The following is a 13,188-nucleotide window of genomic DNA, read 5'->3' on the forward strand; positions in this document are numbered from 1 at the left end:
AGAGACTGAGGGAACTGGGCTTATTTAGTCTGCAGAAGAGAAGAGTGAGCGTGGATTTGATAGCAGCCTTCAACTACCTGAAGGGGGTTCCAAAGAGGATGGAGCTTGGCTGTTCTCAGTGGTGGCAGATGACAGAACAAGAAGCAATGGTCTCAAATTGCAGTGAGGAAAGTCTGGATTGGATATTAGGAAAAACTATTTCACTAGGATGGTGGTGAAGCACTGGAATGGGTTACCTAGAGAGGAGGTGGAATCTCCATCCTTAGAGGTTTTTAAGGCCTGGCTTCACAAAGCCCTGGCTGGGATGATTTAGTTGGGGTTGGTCCTGCTTTGACCAGGGGGTTGAACTAGATACCTCCGGAGGTCTCTTCCATCCCTAATCTTCTATGATTCTATGGTGACTTTGTTACTACCAACCTGAGCCAGTAACAGGCTGTACAACCTAGGACCAATCCCTGTCTGTACACCTCTGTCTTTGGTCATCCTTGCCATGGGTTCTGAATATATCCTTATAGCATCCCTAGCGGGTGGGGAAGTATTATCCCTGTTTGACAGGTGGGGACTGTGGCACAAAGGGAGTAAGGGATAACAATTTTAAAATATACCCCAGTCCCATTTTCAAAAGTGTTGGCTTTCAGTGAGACTTGAGGCTGCTATGCGCGGAAGCCACTTTGGGCTGGTCTACAGTAGGAACTTACATCAGCATAGCTACGTCTCTTGGGGGTGTGAAAAATCCACACCCCCGAGAGATGTAGTTATACCAACCTCACCCCGATGTAGACATTGCTAGGAAGAATTCCCTCCATTGACCTAGCTACTGTCTCTTGGAGAGGCAGATTAGCAACACCAATGGGAGAATGCCCTCCCATCACTGTAGTGAGCGTCTATGCTGAAGGATTTGAAGTGTAGACAAAACCTTTGAAAATGTGGGGCTTAAGTTTCTAAGTCACTTGAGCATTTTTGCAAATGTTATCCATAGTGCAAATTTGTGACAGAGCCAGGAATTGAACCCCCATCCCCTGGCTTCCTGTGCAGTGCCTTAACCATCAAGCATCCTTCCCTCTATTCCCAGTTTTACTCCACTTCATGGAGAACATCCCCAGTGTCTCCGACAAAAACAACGAGGAGTCTGGTGGCACCTTAAAGACTAACAGATTTATTAAGGTATAAGCTTTTGTGGGTGAAAAACCCACTTATTCAGATGCATGGAGTGAAAATTACAGAAACAAGCATAAATATATATTGGCACATGAAGAGAAGGGAGTTACCTTACAAGTGGAGAACCAATGTTGAAGGCCAATTTAGTCAGGGTGTGTGTGGTACACTCCCAATAATTCATGAGGAAGTGTCAATACCAAAAGAGGGAAAATTGCTTTTGTAGTGAGCCAACCACATCCAGTGTCTCAGACAGTGCTTGCAACCATGGCTCTGCCTCTCCCTGCATGAGCTCCTTGGCACAGGCAGATCTGATCTGCCAATGTGATCAGAAAGCACCTAACTGCCAAAGGCCACCCTGTTCCCCATCTGCTCGGAGGTGTAATTTTAGAAGGCTGTAACCAGAAGACCTCTTATTCTGGGAGCTGCAGACTCTGAGCCACAGCCAGCTCTGAGAACACCCTCCTTTATTTTTAGCACTTCTGCCTTGTCCCTGCGACACTCCAGACAGGCCCGTTCACCCAGCTTTGGAAACTTTGAAAATGTTCCAGTGTACTTACTGTTCTTGAGGAGAGGAGCTCTCTATCAGCTCCAGGCACTGGAATTAATGGTGACTTCAAATTAAATTGCCCACTCCCAGAATGGTTGTGACCCTGAGGGACCCTCTTGGTTGTAGAGCTGGGATGTTAGCCCAATGTGAATTGGGGGAGGGAGCAGCTGGGACACTGAGATTGCAACTTTTCTGAGAGGGTCAATGGTCTGTCGTCGTGTCTCTCTTGTCGCTCTGGCTTTTTGGAGGAGATTCTTTCCTGGGTGGGGATTTATAGCTGTGGCCAAATGCAAGTGAGCCAGCCCTCCTGGTGCTAATCCAGGGTAATATTTGCTGTTGCGCTTGGCATGGGGGTCAGATTCTGCTCTCAGTCACGCTGATGTAAAGCTGGAGTAACTTTGTGCATAGGCTGGGGGAATCATCTAGGCCATAGGCTTGACCACTTTTGGGCCAGGACAAACCTGAGTGACACTAGAGCTCCCACCCACCAGGCTGCAACACCACACATTCAAATATGGAGGGGGGTGGGGGTGGGCTTATGAGCCGGGGCGGGGGGTTAGGCTACTGATTCAGGGGAGCACCTGAGAAGGGAAGAGAGGGTAGGCAGGAGTGTAGCAGAAATATGTTATTCCCCCACTTTAAATGGTGCTCTGCAGCCCCTGACTGTATGTACATCAGTGGAGTTACTCCAGGTTTATACTGGTGTAACTAGCAGCAGGATTTCACACAGAGAATTTAATGGGCAGAGATGGTGGGCAGGGAAAAGGGTAATGCATGTCAGAAATAGTAGGCATGCCAGGTGGTGGGCATGCCATGGAGAGTGGGCATATCTGAGATGATGGGCTTGTGCATGAGGTGGGCACAAAGGCTGTGATGGGGCAACTGGAGCAGGTGGGCAATCTGGAATTGGTGTGGCTGGCTCAGCAGAGCTGGTGGAGGTATTGGCTTGGGCAGATGGGAGGCAGCGATGTCTGCAAGGGGTCAGAGTTTGTGAAGCACCTGCCAAGCGACAGACATGAGCCTCTGGGGAGGGAACGTGTCCCAGGAGAGAGGTGAATCACTCTTAGGTTTTGTAACGGTGTGGGCACTAAAGGGGAAGATGTCAATTACCACAGGCTGAATGAGCTTTTCCCCTCCCTAGAAGGAATGCCCGCCTGTTTCGTCCCACGGCCCATGCCTTCCGCAATGGGCTGAGGCCCTGCCTCTCTATTTGGTTCCTTAGTCTGCTTGTCTCACTAGTGGCCCTCGGATTTTGAGCTTACTGACAGTGGGCCAAATCCATTTCTGGTGTAGCTCCAGTGAACCAGCTGAGTTACACCAGGGATGAATTTGGTCTTCTCTCTGGAGGCCGTGGGGCAGAGGCCAACAGGAAGCCATCCCCCTGGTCAGAAGGAAGAGGGATGCCACCCAGTGCCCTACCCTGTGTGTCTGGAGAACCTGGGATTTCCTACCACTCTCTCCCCTGTCCTTATATATACACAGCAAAAGCTATAGCTCGGTGCTACAGGATGGGTCCTGGGTGGCATTGGTGTGGGCGCCACGTTATGGGGGCTCATGGCTGTAGGGATCCGTGGTACAGGGCTGTTCCGTGAGAGGTTCTGCCAAGAGCTGGTGTCTGAGCCCATTTACACCAGCCCCCCATGGAGTCACTCCAGATTGACGCCGGCCGAGCTGAGATCAGAATCTTTGCCCACTGGCTTCTGTGATGTGGCTGAGGCTTGGCTCCTGCCGTATCCTAGTAACCGTCTCCCTGGCAGTGTGTGTTAGCTCTGACCACAAGGCTCCAGCCTGGCCCAGCCGAAGGGAGGCCGCTGGCTCAGGCACCAAAATGTGCTGAGCGGAAACAGCTTGGCAAGAAGGGGGGGGGAACAGAGGAGAGCAGGAGCCAGCGAGTCGGAGAGATGGGGACAGAGTGCTCCTGCCTGGCTACCTCAGTGGAAGAGGCTGGCAAAGGTACCCTGGGGGGCAATGTCCCCATAGCGCCTGCCATGAAGCCACCGCCAGCGGCCCACTGCTGACTGTGTTCTGCTCCCATTTATCCCAGGGGAACTGGGGCTGGTTGCCAAGTCCCCTCCTCCAGGCAGATCTCCTGGGGATTTGATCAAGAGGGATTTGTCCCGGCTCGGTGGAGGTTTCCTTCCTGCGATCGCTCGCTCGCTTGCAGACTAACCCTCTTCTCTGCTTTTCCTTCTCCCACAGAGAAACTGAAGAACAGCAAGATCATCTTTGTGGTGGGTAAGTCGATGACGGGCTCAGTGAAAAGCTGAGGGGTCATGAGCGGCACTTTCAGTCCTGGCCCGGTTGCATAAAGCCCCATTCATTGAGCTCATTGGGGTGGTGATGTGGGACCCTGTCCTTCAAATTTTAAGCTGAAGTTTTCAAAGAGACCTGGGATTTCAGGGGCCCAACCTGAGATCTTGTAAAGGGGCCTGATTTTCAGCTGGCAGGTGCTTGGAGCTTTCGGGTCATTAGGTGCCTTTAAGGTGTCCTAAGTTGTGCTCTAAAAATCACTAGCCATGTCTGCAAATGTTTGCCCTGGCCTCCAAGACCCAAAACCGGACTGGACAGAATACGTGGGAATGCACAATAGGAAGCGCCCTGCTGTGGCACCGAGCCGGAATAGAGGGCCTGTGGGTGCTTGCCGCCTTTGCTTTCGATGTTCTTGGGGAGGGTGCCCTGAAGGCCTCTAGTTACCCCCAGATCAGGTACAGCGCAGGGGAGAGCTTCCTCTACCTGCTGCCACTGCTTCCTTCCTCACCTGGAGGAGCCACCTCCATTTAGTCAATTGCTTCTCCCTGCTGAGACTGTCCGATGCATTGGACCCACAGGGCCCCCCCAACTTTTCACCTTGGCTACCAAGCAAAGTTAGGTGCTAAATGACTTTGTCATTCCCAGCTTGGGCTAGGTTTGAAGTGGCAGCTGAGCCATAGAGTTCGGGTGACATCCTGGGCAGCTGCTCTTCAAAGACACACTTGCACTTTGTGGGGGAAATGTGGATCTGTATTCTGTGGAAGCAGTTCTGCATGTATCTCTATTTCTTTCCCTGCCAGCCACCTTTTTTCACTAGTGCTAGTGACACAAAGACAGGAGCTTTCTGGCTTTGGGGTTCAGCTGCTGCCTGTTTTGCTTCACACTGATGAGATCATCATAATCTCCCCAGAGCTGGTTATGCTGCCTCAGGCAGAGGGCTCTGAGCCTAGCAGGAGCCCTGAACTCCTTAGCTAAGGTCCCAGTTGAGTGCTAGTAAGTAAGAACAAAGAGGAGGATAAAACAGGGCTGTTCCTAAGTGGGATTTTTACCTAGAAAGCACCTGAACTCTTTCCTTCCCCTCCTCCTCCTCCTCCTGTGTTTTGAGTCTGTGCCTTGTCCTTGTGTGAACTGCAGGTGGGCCTGGCTCAGGAAAAGGGACCCAATGTGAGAGGATTGTCCAGAAGTATGGCTACACCCACCTGTCCACTGGTGACCTCCTGAGGGCAGAGGTCAACTCTGGCTCGGAGAGAGGCAAGAAGCTCTCTGCCATCATGGAGAAGGGAGAGCTGGTGCCCCTGGTGAGTCTGGGCCATTTTTGCAGTGGGAGGAAGTGGATCTTACAGCGTTACATCCTGGCACATTTCCAGCTTCCTGTGCTGGCGTGCGAGAGACCCCAGTGCAGAGGCCATCTCAGGCTGCCCACTCTCCTGGTTGCAGTGCATTGTCGGGAACTGAGGCAGGTGCACGGAAGGGCCGCTGTTGGGACGCCTCTTTCCAAGCTCTTTGGGGTGGCTCATGGACCTGGCTTCCGAGGAGTTTGGTTGCTCCTGGCAGCTCCAGGGAGAAAGTGCTCTGGCCGCTGGGGAGGGGAGCAGGTTAGGGTATAAAATGGGGGAGGACAAGCTCCATGTCTGTGAGTGATGATACTCAGAGCCACGGTGAGCGGCTTCTGCTTGCTGTGCCTCCTCTGGTGAGATAGGAGCTGCACATGGTCCCTGGATCCTATAAAAGGATCTGTCTGTTGGTGTGATCGAGGGCAAACCCTGATGCTCCTGTGGCTTTGCACTAAGAGGTGAGGCTGCCCATGGGGAAGGGGAGCCCAGTGGCTATGGGAGGGGCCACCCACCCCAAGGGGAAGGAGAGCCCAGCAGCTGCAGGAGACTCTGCAAAGCTGCCAGGTAGCTGGAACTGAAACTGCTGTCCCTAACTCTGATCTGCATTTCTCCTCCACCCAGGACACGGTGCTTGATATGCTGCGAGATGCCATGGTGGCCAAGGCAGATATCTCCAAGGGGTTCCTGATTGATGGCTACCCCCGAGAGGTGAAGCAAGGCGAGGAGTTTGAGAAGAAGGTGAGGAAGGGGGTGGTAGTCTTGTCACAAACTTAGTGTCGTGGGGTTGCTCAGTGGCTGGATAAGGCGACCCTAGAAATGGGGCAGTGATGGGGTCGATTCATTGGGGCAGACCATCTCCTCGGGGGGAATTGAACCAAAGCCCCGTGTGGCGCCAGGAGAAGCTCTGCTGCTGGAGGCACCATCTTTAGGTTGAGTTGTCAAACCAAGGTCTGGATCACTGCTATTTTTTGTAGAACAGATTTTGACCCTGGTGTCCTGGCCCAACTTGAGTAATTATGTTCTGCCTCCCGCAGTTACCCAGTCATGTTCAGTTGGGTGTCAGATTAGTCTTTACTTCCCATCCTGAACTGCTGAGGTAGTGTTTCTGTGTGCTGTTAAATAGCTGTCAGGCTCCATCCTACAGATGGCTGCAATGAGCCCCTTAAACAGCCTGAAAGTGTTTGCAGTGAAAGGTTGTATATGATGGTATTGTTAGTGGGGTTAGAGCAGGAAGGCTGTTCCGTGTGCTGCCTGGGAGCAGGTTTTACTGTCTGCTCCAGGGAAACTGTAACCCTGCTAGTTCAGGCCTGGAGAGGCCGGGGATCAGGGGCCTGGAGCCGCCCCTGCAGGGGATAAAATTTGTGGGAGAGGAAGGTACCTGCGCTGGAGTGATTGCTGGCTGTAATACATGGGACTGGCACAAGGTGGCGTAATGGTTGCTCTATAGAAACAGCTGGAAAAACAATTGAAGAGGAAGGATCCTTTTTAGCAGGCTGTGTCCTGGGGTGAACCTACAAGTCAGGGTGGAAAATAGCCTGGGCTAATGAACATGTGCAAAGTAACAAGCAAACGGAGGCTGAATGTGCCCCTGGCACACATGCAGTAGTGTGCTCCAGAGCAAAGGCAGAGCCACCTATTACTGAGGGTCACCCAGCGCCTGGAGAATCAGTTACCCCCAACCCAATTGCCATGGGAGGGCTGGTGTGAGGGCATGTATGTTGGTGCACACTGGGGTAACAGTCCTGACCCTCGTCTGCATGAGGTCAGAGTGGTGGGGTGATAGGGTTGCCAACTTTTTACTCGCACAAAACTGAACACTCTTGGTCCGCCCCTTTCCTGGGGCCCCACCAACACTCTTCCCATTCGCCCTCCCTCTGTCGCTTGCTCTCCCCACCCTCACTCACGTACTCGTTTTCACCGGGCTGGCTAAGAGGGCTGAGGTGTAGGAGAGGGTGAGGGCTCCAGCTGGGGGTGCGGGCTCTGGGGTGGGGCCAGAAATGAGGAGTTCAGAGTGTGGGAGGGGGATCAGGACTAGGGCAGGTGTTTGAGGTGCGGGGGGTGGGGGAATGAGGGCTCCAGCTGGGGATGCGGGCTCTGGGTAGGGATGGGGATAAGAGGTTTGGGGTGCAGGAGGGTCCTCTGGGCTGGGACCAAGGGGTTTGGAGGGTGGGAGGGGGATCAGGGCTGGGGCAGGGGGTTGGGGCATGGGGGGCTCAGGGGTGCGTGCAGGCTCTGGGCAGCGCTTACCTCAAGCAGCTCCCGGAAGCAGCAGCATGTCCCCCCTCGGTGCTCTTATGCAGAGGCACAGCCAGGCAGCTCTGCGTGCTGCCCTGTCCACAGGCATCACCCCTACAGCTCCTATTGGCCATGGTTCCTGGCTAATGGGAGCTGCAGGGGTGGTGCTTGGGGTGGGGGCAGCATGCAGAGCCCCCTGGCTGCCCCTACACAAAGGAGACGGAGGGGCAAAATGCCCACTGCTTTTCGGGAGCCACATGGCATGGAGGCTAACAGGGAGCCTGTGCTGACTGGAGCCACCACAGTCCCTTTCGACTGGGTGTTCTGGTTGAAAACCGGACACTAGTCACCCTAAAGGGTGACTGCTCCAGACCCAGCTCTCCCTTCCCTTTTCCTCGGTCAAGGTGATTCAGTGATGCCTCAGGGCATGGTCTCCTCCACCCCTCGGATCATCATGCTTCAGGGCTAGTGGAGGAAACTATGAACGTGGTAAAGCCAAAGCCTGGCTGGATAGATAAGGACGTTTCCCTGGTTCTCTTCCCCAACAGATCGCTCCCCCAACGCTGCTGCTCTATGTGGATGCCGGGAAGGACACCATGGTCAAGCGTTTGTTGAAACGGGGTGAGACCAGCGGGCGGGTGGATGACAATGAGGAGACGATCAAGAAACGCCTAGACACTTACTACAAGGCCACTGAGCCGGTCATCACGTTCTACGAGAAAAGAGGGATCGTCCGGAAGGTACGTCAGCCACAAGCCGCTTGGCTCATGGCTGGAACTGGGATTGGGTGGGGGTGGAACTTGCCCTTTCCCAGCTGCTGAGACTCTGTAGAGCCCATTGTGGGTTTGGGCAGGTCTGAGCCACTTGTCGTCCTTGTGTCTCAGATGGTCTGGGGCTTCCCAGGGGTTAAAGGGGCGGAATGCACCCTCAGATGCCTCCAAGCTGAGGAAATCCCGGAGCATGCCATTTTCAAGGTCAGCTGTCAGCACGCCCTGCTACTGTGGATAAACAAGCAGAGGAGGAGGGCTAATGAGGGATGGGGCTCTGGGGAGGGAAGAGAAGCATCAGAGAGGGCTTTCCATTTCCCAGCAGGCCTTGGGCCTGGCACCCCCGGAGCAGACAGGCCTCGGGCCCAGTGCCCCCAGAGCCAGACAGGCCTCAGGCGCTGTGGAATGGATTCTGAGGGCATTGCGCCTGCCAGGAGTAGATCCTCTGGCCAGCATGGAGACCTGGGAGCTGGGCTGCCCCAGGCCTGTGTGGTGCTGCACGATGCAGGACATAGTCTAGGGGCTTCTCTAAGGCCCTGTCCAGACTAGCTCTCCTGCTTCGCCCCTACAGCTGAATGCAGAAGGCTCCGTGGACGACGTGTTCGTACAGGTCTGCACTCATCTGGATGCCCTGAAGTAAAGCACGAAAGGGACCCCCCGCCTCTAACCCCTTCCCACTCAGAGAGAACATCACCCTCTTCCCACCCCCAGAGCCCAAGTATTCTCCCCCCCCGCCCCGATTCGCGCTCCATGGCAGAGACAGCGAAAGTGGCTTTATCCTGTTTTCGTGGACACAGCCCCATGGAGGAAATTTCAAGGACATTGTGTTTGACTCCTTCCCTTCTCGCCACAGTAAAATTCACTTTAATGAGCCCAGGCTTTATCTTTTTCTTCTGCAACAGGAAGTGACTTTTTCTTTCCAGATATTTCCCCCCCCCCCCCCCACTGCGCCCTGAGGTTGATTAAAGGCAGGAAGTGGCCTGTTTATCCCACTCCATCGCATCAGCAGGAGGAGAGGGGAATCTGCTCCTGCCCGGAGCGGGAGGATTCTCTGACAGCGCAGGCAACTTGCTCCCTCCTTTGAGCAGAGGATGTAGCTGAGAGTCTTAAAATCTGCTTGGGACAGAGGGAATTTGAATCAAATGCAGAGAAAACCCCATTTGAGCCAGGACTGGGCAAAATCTCCCCGTGTGATTGTAGAGCCAGACACCAACGAGTGTCACCACTGCTGAGCCCCAACCCTCCCGCCCCCAGTCTCCTTGCATGATGTGAGTACAGGGAGAGAGCAGTGACCAAGCAGGGGATGCCCTGGGGCAGGTCAGACTCCCCCAGGGGGGTGTATAAAATCCATTTCCTCCCCCTCCACTCCCCACTGTGATGCTGCCTGCACAGAGCCAGCATCTGCCAGCAGAGTAGCCCAGCATTAGCAGCAGAGAGCCGAGGGTTTGGAGGGTGGTGTCTTCTCCTGCTTTAGAACGTGAGGGAATAGTCTCTCCAGGAGCCTGGAGTCCAGCTGCCCTGTACCTTTGTGAAGCTCTGTCTCCAGGGAAGGCATTGGAGGCTGAAGTGCATCTCTGCTGAAACCCCTCTCCGCCTGCTTTTTCCCAACCCTCCCAAGACTGTCTAGTGCTTTGGGTGGGTTACCAGGGGCCCTGACTGAGCCTAGGGGCTACCCCAAAAGGCTGCAATGTGAACACTGCCTCATTCGATCGCTGTCTCTGTGCCTTTTAGGGCTCCTGTGCCCCACACACACTCACACGTTTCACACTTCTCTCACACACATTCTCACACTGTCTCCCACACTCACATTGACGGCAGCTCTTCTCTTCCTTGTTGTTGTTGTTTTTTACAATGGTTACAAACAAAAGTATTTATGAATGAAAAGCAGCAAACCCCTCCAGAGTCTTAAAGGCAGCATGTTGCCCCTGCTGCCCGAATGTACATTGGCATATCGTTATTAAAGAGCGTGGCAGAAAAGTGCTTCTCGGTGTGAGCTGTGATTTTATTTGACTTTCACTGCACTCCATTCAATACCAGCTATGTCTAGGGAGTTGCGGGGAGGAGTGCACTGCTGTCCTAATTCACACCCCTGGCTGCAATCCTGTCTGTTCTTGCCAGGGCAGGGCCTGTCCCCGCTAGGATGGGAAACCTCTGAGGAAAGCTCAGGATGTGGGACTGTACCACTGTTGTTCTCCTCCATGAGGCAAGGCCCTCAGCATAATGTTAGGTGGTCCTGGATGCCGAGTGGTGTGCCATCTTCAAGTTGACATGGAAACCTGCAGTCCTGTGCCCTTGTGGCATGTGGCACTTTTCACCAGTGGGGTGTGGGCATCTGGTGTCCTGGCCAAACTCCAGCCAAACAATCTGACTCCCATGTACATATAGACCCCTTGTTGCTGCTTGGGCAGCAAGAAGGAGCCTTAAAGTGGGTGTAACTGCAGCCTACACCCCTTTACACTGCTGGTGTCCTACCTGCAAGCTCATCCTTCCTCTAAGGGTCAGGGCATCTTCTCTGACATGGGCAAGCTAAGGTGGCCAGGAGAACAATGTGCTGTTAATATTGGTGTATTTAGGAGGGGCAGATTTTTATGAAGGGCTATGAGATGCTGAGCAAAAGTAAGTCGTGGTGGCCTCTGCGTTTTCAGCCAGGGACACTTGAAAGGCCAAAAGACAGAAAGCAGCTTTGACTCCCAGTTGAAAAGCCAATGCACCAAACAGATCCATTGCCTGGGGACCCTGCTAAGCCAAGTTTGTCCTGTGTCATGCCCCATTGGCAGTGCTGTAGCCATGGCTCCTGGGTGGCTACTACAGGGTCAGTGGGCTTGAATAGGTGCGTACTGGGCCAGTGCACAAAATGCTCAGAGAAGCAACGGTTATGAGCTTTTCCACTCTCCTAAGGACAAGAACCAGTGGGACGCCTTTGTGAGCCTGATCCAATGGCCAGTGAAGTCAGCAGGGCTTTTTCCTTTGACTTCAAAGGGCTCTGGATCAGGCTTTTTCTAGAAAGGGGACGATCACGATGCAATCAGCCAGCGAGGGCCGGCGCAGATCCAAGGCCGGGAGAAAAGAGGCTGTCTGGAAGGAACAGAAGTTGCTGAGATGGTGATGAGGAAGGAAATGAGCAGTAAAACATGCTCAGATGTTAGACGTGTTATACAAGAACTTGGAGTCTGGGTCACAAACAGGAACAACCGGTGAGTCCGTGACAAGCAAATAAACCCAGTCTGGCTGCTGTTGAGAAGCATCAGTCAGACACAGCATGCGTCTGGAATGTCAGTCGGGAAGGATGTAGCCTGTCCAGCTGGGGGTACATTCCATCAAAGGCACCACCTCCTGCAGCAGCGGGGGGTCAGGTGGCCAGTGAAGCTAAGGATTGTGATGACGGTGGGAATCCATCGGTGTATAATGTATGAAGTTGAGTTTATGAACTGTCTATTAGGGTTGCCAACAACTGTATTGTCTCCTCACACTCCTCATGCTAAGGGGCAGAGGGTAGCGCTGGCTATGAATGACTATCAGCACCTGGCTCGATCTTGCCCAGGCAGAGCAGAGGAGTCACTGTCTCCTAGACAAACTAGTTTTCTCAACTTCTCTGCCAAGGGCTAGGGGCTGAAGGAATGGAACTTCCCCGAGAGAGGGAACAGAGATATGTTCGTACAGCCCTTTAGAAACATGGGGCCTGGCTGGGTCACAGAGACACAGGAAACTTGGGGCAGGAGAGAGGAACAAAGGAATCAGGCTTTTAGAGGGAGAGGGGACATTTGATTGCAGGACCTGACAAGGCTGAAGGAAGCCGTCAGAGAGAGAGGCCAAGGCTTGGAGGAGAAGCCTTGAGCTGGAGAAGTGTGACCCAGCAGGGGGGACCTGGAAACCAAAGGCCAAAGAATGCTCGAGCAGTGAGGAAACTGAGGCAAGGCTTTGCATGCAGGTGCTTTGTATTTTGCTTGGATTTGTCTCTCCCCCCTGCTGGCTAATTGGTTCGATGATTGTTCTAAAGAAATCCCTTTTGCAAAGCTAGTGTGTTATGTGCTTCACTTGCCCGTGTCCCTGGAGCATTAAACTGTTTGCCAGGGAGCCCTCAGGCAGGAGCTCTGGGGAGGTGTGTGCTGACGCAGTGGAGGAGTTTGGGAAAGGCGGCCCTAGTTTCAGGGCCTAGGCCGTTGCACTCTGGGATCTCTGCTCTCAGAAGGGGCTGCAAGAAGAGACGCTGCACTCCAAGCGTTTGCCTAGAGCTGCAGAGCCGGGGCCGAACTCTGCCTGGACTCACACTGTATGCACACACGGGTCCCGAGCTGGGACCCAACCACAGCACACTGGTGAGTGACCAAGGCTGTGGCCCGGACCACGTGCAGATGGGCACACGAATAGCCACATGGGGATGATCCCATGACCAGTGACTAGTGTCTGGGGGAGTGTAGAGGGGACAGACAAAGCCAGTGACAGGTGGGCTACCTGATGTTTGCTGCAGACTTGTGTGCAGGTCTCCTTGGCTTTCCGAAGGACGTTGCATGACATTCTGATACCAGTGGGGCAGGAGCTCTGGGGAACCAGCCATCTATATATCCATAAATCTAACTGGACAAGGACCTGCTCCTCCCCTCCTTCCCATTGCATAGTAGAGTTAGCAGGTGTTCGTGTGGAGAGAGCCAGGCCCAAGAGGTTTATGCTACTTTTCCCACCCCTGAGCTCCACCGTCTTCTTCCCATGGCAGCATGGCCTAGTGATCTGAGCATGGAATGGGGAGCCAGGAAATCCTGAATTCTAGTCCTGGCTCAGATACTGGTGCCCTTTGTGACCTTGGATCACTTCACTGCCCTGTGCCTCAGTTTCCCCAATGTGTAAAATGGGGATAATGCTGGTTGGGGGACTAACCAATGCATGTTTGTGAAGAGCTGAC

At 53.7% G+C, this 13,188-nt stretch overlaps 1 protein-coding gene across 7 annotated transcripts in view; it reads left to right on the forward strand.

Annotated features, from left to right (window-relative positions):
• Positions 1 to 10,271, forward strand: part of AK1 (adenylate kinase 1) — a 38,412-nt gene extending 28,141 nt beyond the window's left edge. For 6 of the 7 annotated variants that reach the window (XM_030535248.1, XM_030535247.1, XM_030535249.1 and 3 more), the window contains 5 exons: positions 3,905 to 3,940; positions 5,090 to 5,253; positions 5,911 to 6,027; positions 8,073 to 8,264; positions 8,863 to 10,271. In XM_030535248.1, coding sequence (XP_030391108.1) covers positions 3,905 to 3,940; positions 5,090 to 5,253; positions 5,911 to 6,027; positions 8,073 to 8,264; positions 8,863 to 8,931 — 578 coding nt within the window. In that variant the 3' untranslated portion in view covers positions 8,932 to 10,271. Of the gene's footprint in view, positions 1 to 3,484; positions 3,659 to 3,904; positions 3,941 to 5,089; positions 5,254 to 5,910; positions 6,028 to 8,072; positions 8,265 to 8,862 lie in introns of those variants that run through there. The other variant, XM_030535251.1, reaches the window with a different exon arrangement.
• Positions 10,272 to 13,188: the final 2,917 nt, after the last annotated feature.

The sequence above is a fragment of the Gopherus evgoodei genome, chromosome 16, assembly GCF_007399415.2.
Source record: "Gopherus evgoodei ecotype Sinaloan lineage chromosome 16, rGopEvg1_v1.p, whole genome shotgun sequence".
NCBI lineage: Eukaryota > Metazoa > Chordata > Testudines > Testudinidae > Gopherus > Gopherus evgoodei.